Source organism: Pseudorca crassidens, chromosome 15, assembly GCF_039906515.1.
Source record: "Pseudorca crassidens isolate mPseCra1 chromosome 15, mPseCra1.hap1, whole genome shotgun sequence".
In the NCBI taxonomy this organism is placed as follows: domain Eukaryota; kingdom Metazoa; phylum Chordata; class Mammalia; order Artiodactyla; family Delphinidae; genus Pseudorca; species Pseudorca crassidens.
The window spans coordinates 61,602,979-61,618,205 of NC_090310.1; the positions used below are offsets into that span (position 1 = coordinate 61,602,979).

General features: G+C 51.9%; 1 protein-coding gene across 1 annotated transcript in view; it reads left to right on the forward strand.

The window, feature by feature from the left end:
* Positions 1–732: 732 nt before the first annotated feature.
* The window catches only part of RSPO4 (R-spondin 4), a 41,320-nt gene continuing 26,825 nt past the window's right edge, over positions 733–15,227 (forward strand). Inside the window, exon 1 of the mRNA XM_067705170.1 lies at positions 733–946. Coding sequence (XP_067561271.1) covers positions 868–946 — 79 coding nt within the window. The 5' untranslated portion in view covers positions 733–867. The remainder of the gene's footprint in view (positions 947–15,227) is intronic.

A 15,227-nucleotide genomic window follows, 5' to 3' on the forward strand; every position in this document is an offset into this window, starting at 1 on the left:
CCTTAGGCAAGTCACTTGGCCTCTCTGAGCTTCCCTTTCCTCCCCTGTAAAGTGGAGCTAATCAGAATAGAACCTCGCTGGGTTGTTTTGAAGATTATATCATGTGTAAAGTGCTTAGAACACCACCAAGCATGTAGGCCTCAAAGTGATAGGCAGTATTATTCTTACTCTTACTGTTTTTAGTGGGCAAGGTGGCCGGAGGCAGGAGTGCACCGTTTGTTGGGGAGAAGGAGGGATTTGGCTCTGAAAGCGTTAAAATTGTACCAGCTGCTCCCATCCTGTAGACAAGGCTGGAGGAAACACAGTTCAGGTCCTGGGCCCCTTCACTGGCTAATTTATCAGGTGCTGGTCACTTCGGGGCTTAGGAGAAAGAGGAAACAGAGAAAGCGGAAAAAGAAAATCCGAGGCGGAGAGTGGGGTGGAGGGAGATGCTGAGAGGAGGGGGTCACCTGGCGTCCGCGCGTCTGTACCTCTGTGTGTGACGTGGAGGACCGTACCTGTGTATGCCACGGGACAGTGCCGGGCGCGGGAACGACGCCAGAGCGCGCACGGCGTGACAGACCGACCTGGCCGGGCGACCCCCTCCAACCCCACCGCGCGCCTTCCCCAACGGGTTAATGCACCGCCCCCGCCTCGCTGGCTCCTCCCCGCCCTCCCCTCCCAGCCCCGCCGACGCCCTCTCTAGACCTGGAGGTCGGCCCCTGGGCTGACTGCAGGTCCCTGGCGGCAGGACCGACCCCGCACTCGCGGATGCTCCCGGCGCGCCCCGAGCAGCCCCCGCGCCCTCTGTGCCGCCGCCGCCGGTAGCCGCTGGGCCGTCGGGCCTCCCAGGGAGCCCCGCGCCCCCGCCCAGACCAGGCTGCCCAGATGCGGGCGCCACTCTGCCTGTTGCTGCTCGTCGCCCACGCCGTGGACATGCTCCCCCTGAACCGAAGGAAGAAGCAAGGTACGAGGGGCAGCCGGCAGGGTGGCCGGGAAGACGCCGCGGGATAGTCAGGGGGGTCGCCCTTGGGGCATCTGCCTGCTTCCCGACGCCCGGGGCTGTTAACTCTTCCAGACTGCTGTCAATCCCACTTTACAGATGGGGAAACTGACGCCCCAGGGCACCCGTGGGGCAAGCTGGACCAAGAGGCTCTCCAGGGAGGGAAGGAGCTGCCAGGGCTCTCTCATTGCCCCCGCTCCCTATAATCACAGCATTGCTGGGCGAGGCGGGGGGGGGGGGGGGGGGGGAGTGACTTTTGCAGAGACAGGAAGCCTCAGGTGGCAGGCTAGAGGTCGCAGGGCCTAGGGGACAGAGTTAGTGTCTCAGAAATCATCCCAAGCATGCATACTGAGCCAGGAGGTGACATAAAGAGCCCTGAGCTGGGAGTCCAGATGCCCCGGTCTCAGCCCCATTACAGACCCTGATCCCCCACATCACTTTCAAGAAGCCAGTCATTTTTGGTGGGTTCCCCTCTGGTGAGGGCATGAGCTGCATGAGCTCAGAGAGACCTGAGTTTGAAGACATTTATTCTGGGATGACCTGGAAGACGTCCAGCCCCTCTAAGAGCCTCAGTTTTTCCATCCTGACCTCCTAGGGCCACTAGGAGGATGTACCAAGGTTCAGACCATAAATGTACCTGGGGCACAAAGCCAGGGGCCCCTTGCACTCTCACCTCGGGGGTCCTGTGCCACAGCCCCTCCCTGAAGGAGTCAAAACATCCTCAGGAGGTGGGTTTGAGGCTGTCCCTGCAGAGCCAGGGTTGGCAGAGCCTGGGGGACCGAGGAAGGTGATCAAGTCCCATACCTGAGCCGGCCGCCCTTTGGCCTCCGGATGGCAGTCTGAGAATCAACAGCCAGCCACTGTGCCCAGGGTTTTCTGCTCACGGAGGGAATCCCCACTACATCCTCATGACGTAGGGCTTACCCCATTCTAAAATCCAGGTGCCAAGGCTCAGACAGGCTAAGTAACTTTGCCAAGTTGACGAGCAGGTGAATGAAGACCCTGTGTCTTCTTTCCTTGCAGCTCTGGTGTGAAGTCTGAGCTTGGCTACGTGGGAAAGAGAACGAGAGTCTTCCCTCTGGGGGATTCTAGTCCACCTGAGTGAAAAAGCCCTAAATAGACACAGTTACTCCTGGAGTGAAACAGGAGGCAGAGAGGCTGTGGGAGAATTGGGGGTGGGATCGGGTGGGACAGAGAGACTGTGGCCTGAAGGACTTCAGCTCCAGGTGTGACTGGATGGAGGGATCCAGGGAGAGGAGAGGTGGGTGGGCTTCACATGAGCTGGGGGCCTTCTGGGACCTCATGGGGACACTGCTCTGTGAATGGCCCTTGTATAGTAGTTCCAGTCATGGGCTCTGGAGTCAGCCTGCCTTGTTCAAATCCCTGCTTCCCCAGTTACCAGCTGAGTGACCTTGGGGAAGTCACTTTGCCTCTCTGAGCCTCAGTTTACCCATCTGACGGTCTTTTAGAAGCTCTCTATGATCTTTCTCAGTTCTTAAAAAGACCAAAAAAATAGATTAAATAAAAACTGTCTCCTCAGCGACTCCTCTTTAAAATAGGAATAATAATCTTCAGTATCCAACTCACAGGGCAGATGTGGGTAAGACTGAATGAGTTAGTGTGTATGTTACACGAGTAGCCAAGTACAAGTCATTCTCCTTTCCTGTCCATTGCGTCCTTTGCCTCTCATAACAGCCTAGTGGGGCTGGGGGGATGCTTATTTCCTAGACAAGGAAACTGAGATTCAGAGAGGAAAATTGATTTGTCCAGCGTTGCACAGAGGGTTAGTAGCAAAGCAGGCTTGAATCTCAATCCGTCTGACATGACGCTGAGAAGATATCTCCTGAGCTGTGTTGGTCTTCTCTTCTCAGAGCCTCACTTTCCCCATCTGAAGAGGAGCCGGTTTAGAAGATCTTTAAGATGCTTCTCAGTCAGTTCTGAAAGACACACACACACAAAGAATAAAGAAAAAGAAAACTTTCAGTCCCTCCCCCCATCCCCAGTTGCTCAGTGAGGTCGGGCATGGCTGCGCCTTACATAGCCACCATTTGGTGAGGGGGCTATTGGCACCCCTCCCCACGGTAGGTGATCTCTTGCATCTGGGACACATGCATGTCCAGCGCAGCGTCTTCAGAAAGAGGCTTGTGGCTCCATTTATCAGTCAGGTGCAATGGAGATAGCCTTGGATTTCAGTCCAACCGCCAGCCCCTTTGGGTAAGTGGATTCCGCACCACCCCCTGCCCGCTGCCCACAGCCTTGGTTTCCCCATTGGCACTGGGGTGGAGGTGGAGGGGTAGCAGAAGGCTTCCTGTAGCATCTTCTGCAAGGTGGTCATAGGAGTCCTGGCCAAATAGGTATGAGAGATGCTGGGTTTAGCAGATTTCTTAACTGTGGGACTTATCAGAGGATTCATAGTGAAGAGGCTGAGGATAGAGAGTGGGACCTTTCCCAAACCAGTTACAGATTAGAGACCATTTTTCGTAAGACAGCTGCTTGGAAAATTGCACATGAGATCCCTGAGGGTCTTACCAGATTTGACATTCTGGTCTAACTTTGGCAGAAGAATGTGTTCTGAAGGCACCTAGGTATTGGCAGTGTCTTTTCTTTCCTTTCCTTTCCTTTTCTTTTCTTTTTTCTCCCTCCCTTCCCCCTTCCTTCCTTCCTTCCTTCCTTCCTTCCTTCCTTCCTTCCTTCCTTCCTTCCTCCCTTCCTTTCTCTCCCTCTCTTCCCCTTGTTCATTCAACAAGCATTACAGGGCAGACCGTGCACCAGGCTCTGTGCTGGGAACTTTGGGAGTGCCAAGGTGAACAGACCTGGGGCCTGTCCTTGAGGAGCTGCCAGTGTGGAGGGATGCCCTTCCTTGGCCCTCTCCTACCTCCCCTGCGTGCCCGAGTTCTTGGCCCAGCCTTTGGCCTACTCTGCAAGGTCGAGAGGAACACTCGCTGGGCCCAGCAGCCACCCAGGCTGAGCTGTCACCCTCAGGGCCTGGTTCCCACAGACCCATGCTTCCTCAAGCTCCAGCATCACTGTTTTTTGATGAAACCTAATTTTTCTGTTTCCAAGACAAGAAAGACTAAAAGAAAAGGCTTGAGAACGGTTCTTGGATCTCAAGTGACTCTTACAAAACAACATGTTGATTAATTAAGTATAAATGAATCAGAACCAGATGAGGACGTTTCTCTTGAAACATGCTGGGGTGTCCCCGCAATAGGACAGTCGGGCAGGGTGAGGGGGCCCTGGTCTGTACTCCTACCTCAATACGGAGCTTCATTTAGGCAATGAGGAGAGGACAGGCCGTGACTGACTTTCCCAGCGTCCAAGGCCTTCTGGGGAGGGGGCTTGGTGGAAGCAACTGTCACCCACATTCACATGGTGCCTTTAGATCCTTCTAGACCTGAGGCAGCAAAGGGCAGAGGGAGGAGCTCTGAAATTCAGGGCCCTCTCCTTCCCCGGATGTGTGATTTGGGGCAGTCCACGTACCTTCTGCATTGGTTCCACGTCTGTGAAATGGGAACAGTTGTACCTACCTCTTTGGTGTTTGGGACGATTCACCACAGTCCCGGAGGGAAGGTGTCCAAAGGCATAGAGGAGGTGCTTCGTGAGGACTCAGCCACTTCCCCCTCCCATTTTACAGCAGAGCCGGATGCTCCCTGGGCTGGGGGAGGGGAGTTTCATGCAGGTTGAATCTCACCTCTGCCCTTCTCCCCTCTCTGAGCCTCTTTTTCTTTATCTGTAAAAGGACTGTGGCAGCGCCCACTCCAGAGTCCTGTTAGGGGGACTGAATATAATAATTCTCTGTAAACTGAAAAGCCCTATGCGGATGGCCAGGCCAGCAGCACCGTCCCCTGTACACAGACAGAGAAGCTGAGACACAGCAAGCAAGTACCTGAGGCAGGGGTGGCGATCGGGGACGACCCAGGTTTCTAGTCTCCAGGTCAGGGCCATGGCTGGGCCCAGAACAAGGTGTATCCCACAGACCACCCCACCCCTGCCCAGCCACCAGAGGAGACCCTTGAGGCCACTTGGGGCCAGCCACGTGCCGGGAGCTCTGCATGTGGGTTTCGACATCTGACTGACTATGGCGCTACCTGTGTTACACCTGTTTCCTAGACGAGGGGTCTGAGGCCCCAAAAGGGGCAGGGACCTGCCCAGGAACTCCCAGAAGCCGAGCTGGTACGTGGACCCAGAGTTTTGGAGGCTCCAAAGCCTGTGCATAGAAAAATAAATGAATTCTGCTAGAGACTTGCCAGCGGCTGCAAGGAGGAGGCATCTGAGAAGAGCCTATCAGAGGGCTGCAGAGGTGGCAGCAGCATAGGAGCTGGGGACTCTGGCAGGAGGAGGGGAGGGTCTGGCCGGATGGGAAGGGCCGAAGGGGCTGTGTGGCAGAGGGGGTGGAGGTCCGATGGCAGACAGGCCAGAGCCCAGCATCTCCTAGGGATGTCGGGAATGGATCCATCAGAAAAACTGACATGGACAGGATCCCTCAGTGCAGCCCAGAGAGGCTGGTCGGCGGCAGTCCTGGGCTCAGCTGAGGAATCTGAGACTCAGAGGTGGGACGTTACTTGGCTGAGGTGTCACAGGATAAGGGGACCTTCTTCCCTTTGTTCCCCTGCCTCCTCTAGTCCATCTGTCAGTCCACTGTCTCTTCATCCATCTTTCCATCCTTTCATCTAGTGAAAAAACTGAAGCTCACGTCGATGCAGAGTGTTTCCATCAGCAGATGAGGGAGATGAATTTAGTAAGTGCAGCTAGCGTTTAGAATGCCGAAATGGAGTAGAATGGATAAAACAGAACAGAATGGTATAGAGTAGAATAAAATAGAGTGGGGTCGGCAAACTGTTTTTGCAAGAGGCCAGATAGTTACTCTTCTAGACTTCATGGGACATATTCTTCCTGTTTTGTTTTGTTTTTTCACAAGCCTTTAAAAATATTAAACCATTCTTAACCTACAGGCCATACAAAAAGAGGCCATAGTCCAAAGTTAGCCCATGGACCATGGTTTGCCAGCCCCCTTTTTAGAAGATATCAGAGTGCATTGCAAGTGTTAAGGTTAATTATCATTTTGAGAAATGGGTTTCGGCTTACATATGTATGTGAATGTATGAGTGGATGCATGTGTGTGCATATGGATGTGGGTGTGTGTGAGCGTGTGAATGAGTGTGTGTGTACTCTGTGTACTGTGTGTGAACTGATGTAAAAATGTAATTTTTACCATTCCCCCAAAAGTGCGGAACTTTTGGCCGAGCCCAATGCAGTGCTCCTGACAGCTCCGAGAGGCGGGTTCTAGGGGATCCCAGTATTGCAGATGGGGAGACGAAGTCCCCATGGGTCACACAGCCATAGGCGTGTGAACCCAGAGAGTCTGGCTCTGGAGCCCCAAACAGGACACCGAATTGCCTTTATAAGTGGCAACTGCCCTCGACACATTTTGCAAACCTCTGTTTCTTATGCTTGTTTCTAACGGCCCAGGACCTGGCAGCCACGTCCTTCCCAAGGTGTTTTCTTTTCCCAAGGTAGATTTTAGCCCTAGGACCCATTGGGGGCCTAAATATCCCTCCTGCATTAGACACCCTCAAGCAGCCAGTGAGCGCCGGACATTGCATGTTCCTTTCGCATCGACCCTCCCCAACCCTGCCAGGTGGATGTGGTTGCCCCTCTTCCTTTACAGAAGAAGCAGGCTTGTCCAAGGTCACATAGCCAGTGTTCCTGATTCCAGAACCACAGGAGCAAATCCCGCCTACTATAGACTACTCCAGAAAGTCCACCTAATGCTGCCATTCACCACCCTGTCATTTATATAGCACTTTATTGTTTGCAGAGCAGTTCAACTTTCATTTTCTCTCTGGAGTTCTGGAGAAGGTAGAATAATGGAATGTTAGGACTGAAAAGGCCAGTTGAGACCTTTGAGACCCACGCTTGTAAAAATGGAGCCGCAAGTGAGGAAGTACCTCACCCAGCATCACCCAGCCAGGAGTGGAGGTGAGGATGCAGGAAAGCAAACGGGGGAGGTGAGGGTGGCCTTGGATAGGCAGAGGAAGGCAGCTTACTCCAGGGCCTGGAATCTGGTTTAGAGCTTCTCAGAGCCTCGGTTTCCCCTGTGCGACTTGGCCATACTCAGTCTGCTTTGCTTTTCTCCCAGGCCTAGAAGAAATGCTAGATGAGAGGATGGAACCAAGAGGGCTTTCACAGCTTGAAGGCTGTCTGCAGAGGTTTCTTAATAACCAGAGGCCAGCCTGTGGTCCAGGAGCCTCGTAAGGGCCTCCAGAGTTACCTGAATGCCACATGGGGTCTGTGGCCTGGCTGTGTGGTTCCATAAGAGGGACCTGGTGGAGGCCTGGGCCCCACACAGAATCACCATGGCCTGGAGGGCAGTCCTTCCATCAGAGCCCCAGGCTGTGGACACTGTCAGGACGTAGATCAGCCCCTGTGGACACCCAGGAGCACACGCCTCACGTATATATCCACATGCATATATGTTCCTAAAAACATATATTTATTTTTTTTAAAGTACTTAATTTTCACTGGCACCAAAGGTTTAGAAAAGTCTCTTTCTGATTTGGTTTTATGGTTGAGCATTTACTCTATGCCAGATGTTACCTGTGTTGTTTTATTTTATTTGTCAATGTCAGGTACTATGCATATAAACTGACTAAATTCTCCTAATAAACCTGTGATGTGGGTACTATTATTACCCCTGTTTTACATATGAGAAAACCGAGGCACAGAGGGGTTAAGTGACTTTCCCCAGGACACACAGCCAAGTTCAAATCCTTCCTAGTCCCAGAGCCAAGCTCCAACTACTGAGTTCAGTTGCCTCCCACCCTTATTTAGTCCTCACATCAACTTGCGAAGGGACTGTTATTATCCACATTTTACAGAAGAGGAAACTGAATTAAGAAGAGAGGAGCATTAGTTGAAGTATGTGAAACTGCCATTTCTATAGGTTGAAAACAGCCAAATATTAGCGATTTCATAGGTTCCCAATAGCTTGGCAAGTAAGTTTGGCAAAGCCAGGATTTAAACCCAGACAATTGATTCCAAAGGTTGGGTGCATAGCCGTCCTGCCTGGCCTCCTCCCAATTCATCCAGGTGATAGCCCACGAGGTGATTTGATCCTTTTATTCTCCAGAGGCCCTCCAAGCATAGAGAGGGCAATCGACTTGCCAGGGTCACACAGCCAGGATGGGGAGAGGTTGGAATGTGCCCCCCAGGTCGCCATAGCCAGAACCTCCTTTTCTCAACCCTGTGCAGCAGTCAGCGCCACTCGGGACACATGAGCCCTCAGCCCCACCCCTGGGGATTCCTCCAGGGTCCCGAAGGGAATGGTTTGTTCCCATTGCCTGGGTGAAGCTCACTCATCTTGAGCACTGCTGCCTCAGGCTAGGCCACTACTTCCTGCCCCTGGGATGGTTTCTTGTAATGCCGCGTGACTCATAGGGCCCCTGCTCTGTGGCCCGTGGTGGGGACTCCTCTGTGCTGCTGTGGGTGGGGGGTTCTGTTTCAGCAGCTCAGAAGAAAGGCATTCTCAAGCCCGGGGGACCCAGACTACATAGGGAAACCACTCCCTTTCCCTGCAGCCTGACTGCAGTACCCACATCCGCAGGGGTGGAGACACCCAGAAAGGAATGTCACAACTGCCCTTCTGCAGCCTGCTCTGGTGTTGGCAGGCAGGCACAGCTGTCTCTAGCAAGTGCCAGATGAGCAGTGGGAGGCTGGCTGGCTGTCACGAAGGCCACGGCCTCTACTGCTCACCAGCTGAGTGACCTTGAGCAGGTCACCTCTCCCCTCTGGGCCTCAGTTGGCTAATTTGCAAAATGGGGCATGAAATGCATCCCTAGCACATAGTGAGTGCTCAGTTAGTGACTATGAAGAGTGTCCAGTGCCAGGCAGTGGGTGTGGGATTTGGGCTGTGACAGGCCTGGGCTCAGCTCCCAGCTCTGCTACTGCCGTGATTGGGTGAAAATATTTCACTCCTGAATCTCATTGTTGTCTATCAATACAATGGGGACGATAATAGCATCTACATCATAGGATTGCCTTGAAGGTCAAAATTGTGCATATAACCCACCTGGGAGACAGTAGATGCTAATGAATGGTGATCACAGTAATGCGTCATGGGAAGGTTGGCTCCTTCTAGAAGGCATCCAGGACATTCCAGCCTGATGTCAGACATGCCCCCGCCTGTGTCTGAAAGTCCTCTGTAGACCTAACTCTCCAAAAGAAGGTTATTTTGGAGAGCCCGGATTCAGAGGATAGGGAGGTCCTAGGTGCTCTGTGTCTATGGCACAGTGACTCACCCTCTCTGAGCCTCTGTTCACTCCTCTGTGAAAGGGAACCTCAGAGAACAGCAGTGAGGATGGAAGGATGTGTGTGTGTGTGTGTGTTGCTGGCACATTATAAATGTATAAATGATGTGATGGCTGTTTGCGGATGAGGCCATGATGGGGCCTGACATCCTGCCCTCTGCCCATATGGCAGGCTGGAAAAACCCAGTCAAATGCTGTCTTTCAGACCCGATTTTCCTTCCTCCTCCCCTCTTGCCCCACTTCTGACAGGCATCTGAGTCGATCAGACTTAATTCATAGCACATTATCAGTATCAGCCGAGCTGATAGTACTCTTGTATTATTTTATTTCTCTTTCCTTATTTTTTAAATGGTTACACATTGACAATTTTTAATTTTACTCAAAATTTATTTCACTTATTTAAAATTTTTTCATTTTTTATTTAAACATTTTAATTTTATTTTTAAAGTTTTAATTTTTATTAATTTTAATGTAGTTTATTTAAATTTACTTTAAAATGTATTTTTATTTTATTCTTACATTTTATTTTTCTAAGTTTTTTATTTTATCATTTAGTTTTAATACGCCATTTTATTTTAAATTTTTTATTAATTTTAGTTTTGCTTTTTTTGTTTGTTTGTTTGCGGTACGCGGGCCTCTCACTGCTGTGGCCTCTCCCGTTGCGGAGCACAGGCTGCGGACGCGCAGGCTCAGCGGCCATGGCTCACGGGCCCAGCCGCTCCGCGGCATGTGGAATCTTCCCGGACCGGGGCACGAACCCGTGTCCCCTGCATCGGCAGGCGGACTCTCAACCACTGCGCCACCAGGGAAGCCCAATTTTAGTTATTTTTTATTTTAAATCTTTTAATTTTACTTTTTTGGGTTTTTTTATTTTAAAATTTTTATTGTATTTTTATGTGCCCACTTTTTTAATTGGGTTTCCTGGATTTTTCTTGTCAGTTTATAGGACTTCTTTGTATTACCTACATATTAATCTGCTGTTGGTTTTGACATGGAAGATATGTTTCTTCAATCTGATACCCAGCTGCTAACTTTGTATGTCCTTTGGAGAACAGAAATTGTTACTTATAATACTGTTCATGTGATCAATCCCTTGAAGGTTTTTTAGGTAGGAGGGCGTTGTTTCTGCCGTATGTTCTGAGCTTTTTGATTTTACAGAAAGTCCTCATAAGATGGTCTCATGAGAAGGGTGTGAGCCCCCGATTCTGTATCCCTTGAGCGGATCACCCTTCCCGCAAGTGATTCTTCCCTGACAAGTGTTGACAGTCCTGATGCAGCAGCCCTCAGCCCTTCCTGAGTACATTCCTGGAACTCAAATTCAGGTGACGCTTCTCTGTCCACCCTCATTCCTGGATGTCCCCTGAGTCATCGCATTTCAGCCAGCACATGTCTGCTGAACACTTGCTGTCAGCTGGCCCCTGTCCTTGGGGGCCCCAGACTGATGAAGGTGGCAGTCCCAATAGAGTGAATAGCAGAGGTGTCAGCTGGAGACCCCTGCCCCTGGGACAGGGGACGTTGGCTTGACGTCCTCCCTGAGAGCAGAGCATCCTCGCAGTGGCTGCCGTTCTCCCAGGGCTGCTTTGGCTGAATAGCTTCAGTTTGTAGACCATCTTATTCCCCTGCATCAATAACCCTCCCTCCAATCACCTTCCCCATTAAAAGAAAAAGAAAAAAACAGAGCACTCAGGACATTTCTGGGTAACAGACTTTATTAAAGGTCTGGGGATGCTGCTAAGGGCTCCATGGTTTCAGACTTAAGACCACTGGGTTGTTCCTGCAGCCTCCCCTCTTCTGTCTGATCCTGCGCACAGCTCGGGGCCCCTCTTTGGCCCTGAGAGACGTATGACTTTCAGTGGCACTTCTCTGCCTTTGGAGAGCCACTGGGCATTAGGCAGCAGGGAGGGGCTGAGAGGCCATCAGGGAGGCATGGCTCCCAGCAGTTAGGAGCTAGGACTCTGGTTTGCATCCCACCTGACTCTTCACTGTGGGTTCTTGGGTCAACCACTAACCCTAACCCTAACCCTAACATCTCTGAGCCTTCGTTTTCTCATGCATGAAAATGTGTAAATGTAGCCCAGCTTTTCAGGGCTGCGATGGGTTTGCAGTGATTTAACACAGGACTTGGTAGCTCAGGATCCTGCATGCTGCAGACGGCATCAGCCTGGCTCTGCCCATCTGCAGACCTGGTCCCTCAGAGGATCTACAGGAGCTCACAGAGACCAGCACCTCTGGCTGTGGCTGCTCACCTTGGTTCCAGCCCGTAATCCTGGTTTTAACTGGCAAGAAGGATTATGGTTCCCATTTTGCACATGAGGAAACTGGGATCCACTGACAGTGGTTGTAGAATTTCCAGGCCCTGCAAGCCTAGGTCCCTCCAGCTGGCTGGGTTTCGGTGTGGTGGAGACAGTGCCCCAGGACCATGAGAGGTTTCCAAGGTAGAGCCCCACCACATACTGTGCCTGTGTCCCCTTCATCCATTCAGCTCCTCCCTACTGGCATCACACCATTTCTTGAGCACCTACTATGTGCCGGGTGATTTTTGTGTGCATTAGTTACCCACAACCTTCGAGGATAGGACCCGTTTTACAGAAGAGGAAAGTAGAATCCAGGTAGGTGAAGCCACTTGCCCAGGTTTCCACAGCCCCCATACAGTCTGGGTTGGAAGCCAAGCTGGGGCTCCGAAACCAGAGCTGTTTTTCACTGTGCCGGGAATTGGTGAGCAGAACCCAGGGCAGAGCATAAGGACAAAGTTGGCTCCCATTTGATGTCCTTGGCATATGAGCTGGGCACAGAGCCAGGGGCTCTGCAGGTTATTACCTCCCTTTATCCTCCGGGCACCCCTTCGATAGCATCACTCTCATTTTGCAGCTGAAGTGTGAGGCTCAGAGAGGTGAAAGGGACTTCCCAGAGTCAAGGTGGCAGAGCTGGGATTCATACCCAAATGTGTGTGACCTGGACTCCCGCCTGCCCAGCACTGCCTCCCTCCCATCTCCCATTTCCTGGGCAGTTGGTCTGGGGACCTGGCCCGGGCAGATGCCACTGTGACTCACCACTTATTCTCACCTTCGAGAATGACTTAGGGAACCATCCAGACAGGGCCTCGGGTTTCAGTCCAGCTTGGGGGCGGCAGTATACTGCTGGTTTAGGGAGCCACTGAACAGCAAGGCGGCTTAAAGCAACCAGAGGGAACCTTGAATGAGACCTTGTCCTGGTGGCCTGCGAAAGTCGAGAGGCCACAGCAGGTCAAAGAGGCACAACCCGAGCCAGTGGCAGGGAGGAGCAGAAGTGATTCAGGCATCTCTGGAGGAGGCTGCGGGGCAGACACAGTCATGGGATTCTTGGGTTAGGTCCCCTGATTGCTGAGGACGGGTAGCTGAGGTCTGCTCACACCAGCTACCTGCTGCACCATGGGCTAGGCCACTTACCTTTTAATTCTCATAATATCCCACAAGCAAGACTTGTCCATCTGCTGCTCACAGCCAGCAGCCTGGTCCAGACCCCCTAGGTGGTCACAGGCCTCCGCCCTGGGCTCCCAGCTCCTGCCCCCTACTGTTCATTGTGCTCAGCCCCAGAGGGAGCTTTCAAGATGGCAGACACTCCTTGGCCTGCACCACGCAGGGCCTTCCCATCTTGCTTCCAGGAGAACCCAGCGCCGTCCACACTCCTTCTGAGCCTACCACCCAGGTCTGGGCTGATCTGCCTTTCCGACCAGTCCCTGTGCTCTGGCCTCACTGCTCTCTTGCATGCTAAACCCCTGGACCTTTGTACCTGCTGGTCCCTCTGCCGAGAACGCTTTCCTTATATGTCTCAGCGAGTCCTGTCTTGTGGCCGGGACCCTCCTCTCCTCTCCTCACTCTGTTTACTGTCATTCACTCACTGTCACTATCTCAAATGACCTCTCTCTCCTTTAGGATGCAAACTCCCTGAGGGGAAGGGCTGTCTTGTCCACGGATGTATCCCCAGTGCCTACAACAGTTCTTGGCACATAGTAGGCCCTCGAGCACATTTGTGAAAGGAACAAGCTTTCCAGTGAGTGGGTGATTGCCTCTATCTTACATATGAGCAAACTGAGGTTCAATAACGGGCCCAGGGAGTGAAGTGCGGAGCTGGGATTTGAAGGTGGGGTTGTCTGATCCCAAGCCTTAGGTTCCCACCTCCACTCTTTATGCCTCACTGCTGAGCAAGACTGACTGGGAGCCTCATCTATTGTGGGGAAGGGGTGACAATAGTTGTGTCACCTGGAACAGCAAGAGCCCAGCCATCCTCAGTCCCAAAGCAGGTGCAGCAGTGGGTATAGCAGGCCTGGCCGCCCCAGTCAGAGGCCAGGGACCAGGCTGTTCACAAGGCCAGACAGGGAGAGCCAGCTGGCTGGAGATAAAAAGCCAAAGGCACCCATCCAGAGACCGGGGTTCCAGCCCTGCCTTCCAGTGACCCACTGTGTGGCTCTGAACAAGTGCCTGCCCCTCTCTGAGCCTCAGGGCACCATTTGTAAAATAATACTACTATCCGTATACTACAGAGTTCAAACTTTAATAGACACTGCCCAAATCCTTTATGAAAGTGAGCACTGGATGTTGTCAGTCTTTTAGTTTGCCTTTCTGGTAGGTCACAAGTAATATTTTGTTCTTATTCTAAACATCATTTTGAAAATTATTAGTGCAATATAATAGCTCTTCCTGAGGTTACTGGTCCATTTGTCTTTCTTTTTTGAATTACTTGTAATATTTTTGCCCATTTCACAACCTTGGGTTGTTGCTGTTTTTCTTCTTCTTGATTTCTAAGAGCTCTTTGTATATTAAGGATGGTAATCCTTGGCCTTCTTTTGTGAGGCATAATGATCAGAGTGGACATGTAACAGAGGATCACAAACATGACATTTGCTTTTTTTTTCTCTCTCTCTAATTCTGTTATATCTCTAAAACCCAATCCTTAATAACTTTGGGTAGATCTCAGAGTTTCTGGTATTAAAAACCTCAGTTTGGTGCTAAATTTTTAAAAACACAGGTCTAATTCCACGCTGTCTCCTTCCCCATCACTGACTTGGCTCCTGGCTCCACTGATCTGCCCTGTGGGGCGATGTGTCGTCCTCCCTCCGTTCCTCCCCTGTGTGCTGGGGAGCAGAAGAGGGATGGGGACAGGGACAGCTGCATCTTACTTCTCTGGTGCTGCTGTGGCCTCACAAGTCCCAGCAGCGAGAAAACTCAGGGCCGCATCACCAGTGAGCACAAGGAAGCGGTTGGGTCTAAACGTTCCTATGCCGCCTCCCTCCACACCCTCCATGTGTGGCAGGTGCCCTACCTGTGGCACGACTGTGACTTATTAGGGGAGGAGCATGGCCTCGACCTCTTCGCATATACCCAGCTCCCTCACTACCCCATGGTACCCCTACAGCACCTTTGGGTTGGAAATTTTAGATCAAGTTCAACAGCCTCCTTCAGTGTCCACGTGATCTGGACAGGGAATTGGCCAAATGGTGGCAGCGCAGGCTTCTGAGAGACTGACCCCTCCCCTTCTGCATCTCTCATTCATTCTCCCCCCTCCCCCAATAGACGTGGGAAGGATCAGCAAGTGTGTGTTCAGTCAGGGGATGAAATGCCCATTTCCATGTCTTATTGGGTTCCCTCCAAACTGTGAGTGATTCTCTTGCCACCCCACCTGGGTTTAGGGAATTGGGGAAGTGCCGTGCCCCGCCACAGCCCCTGCTAGACAGTCCTTCCTGGATCCTCTTCAGACATCGGTTTACACCAGCTGGTAGGCAGTGGAGGGGGTAGGCAGTGGATGGAGGGTGCAAATATACCTGGCCTCCCCCTTGCTAAGTTCTGAAGGGGGTGTCTGGCTCCAATTCCATACTCACGAGGCAGCTTTCTTTAGAACACAGTGGTAAGGGGAGGGGAGGACTCAGACTTTGTTTCCACCCTTAGTCACAGGTTTTGGAGCAG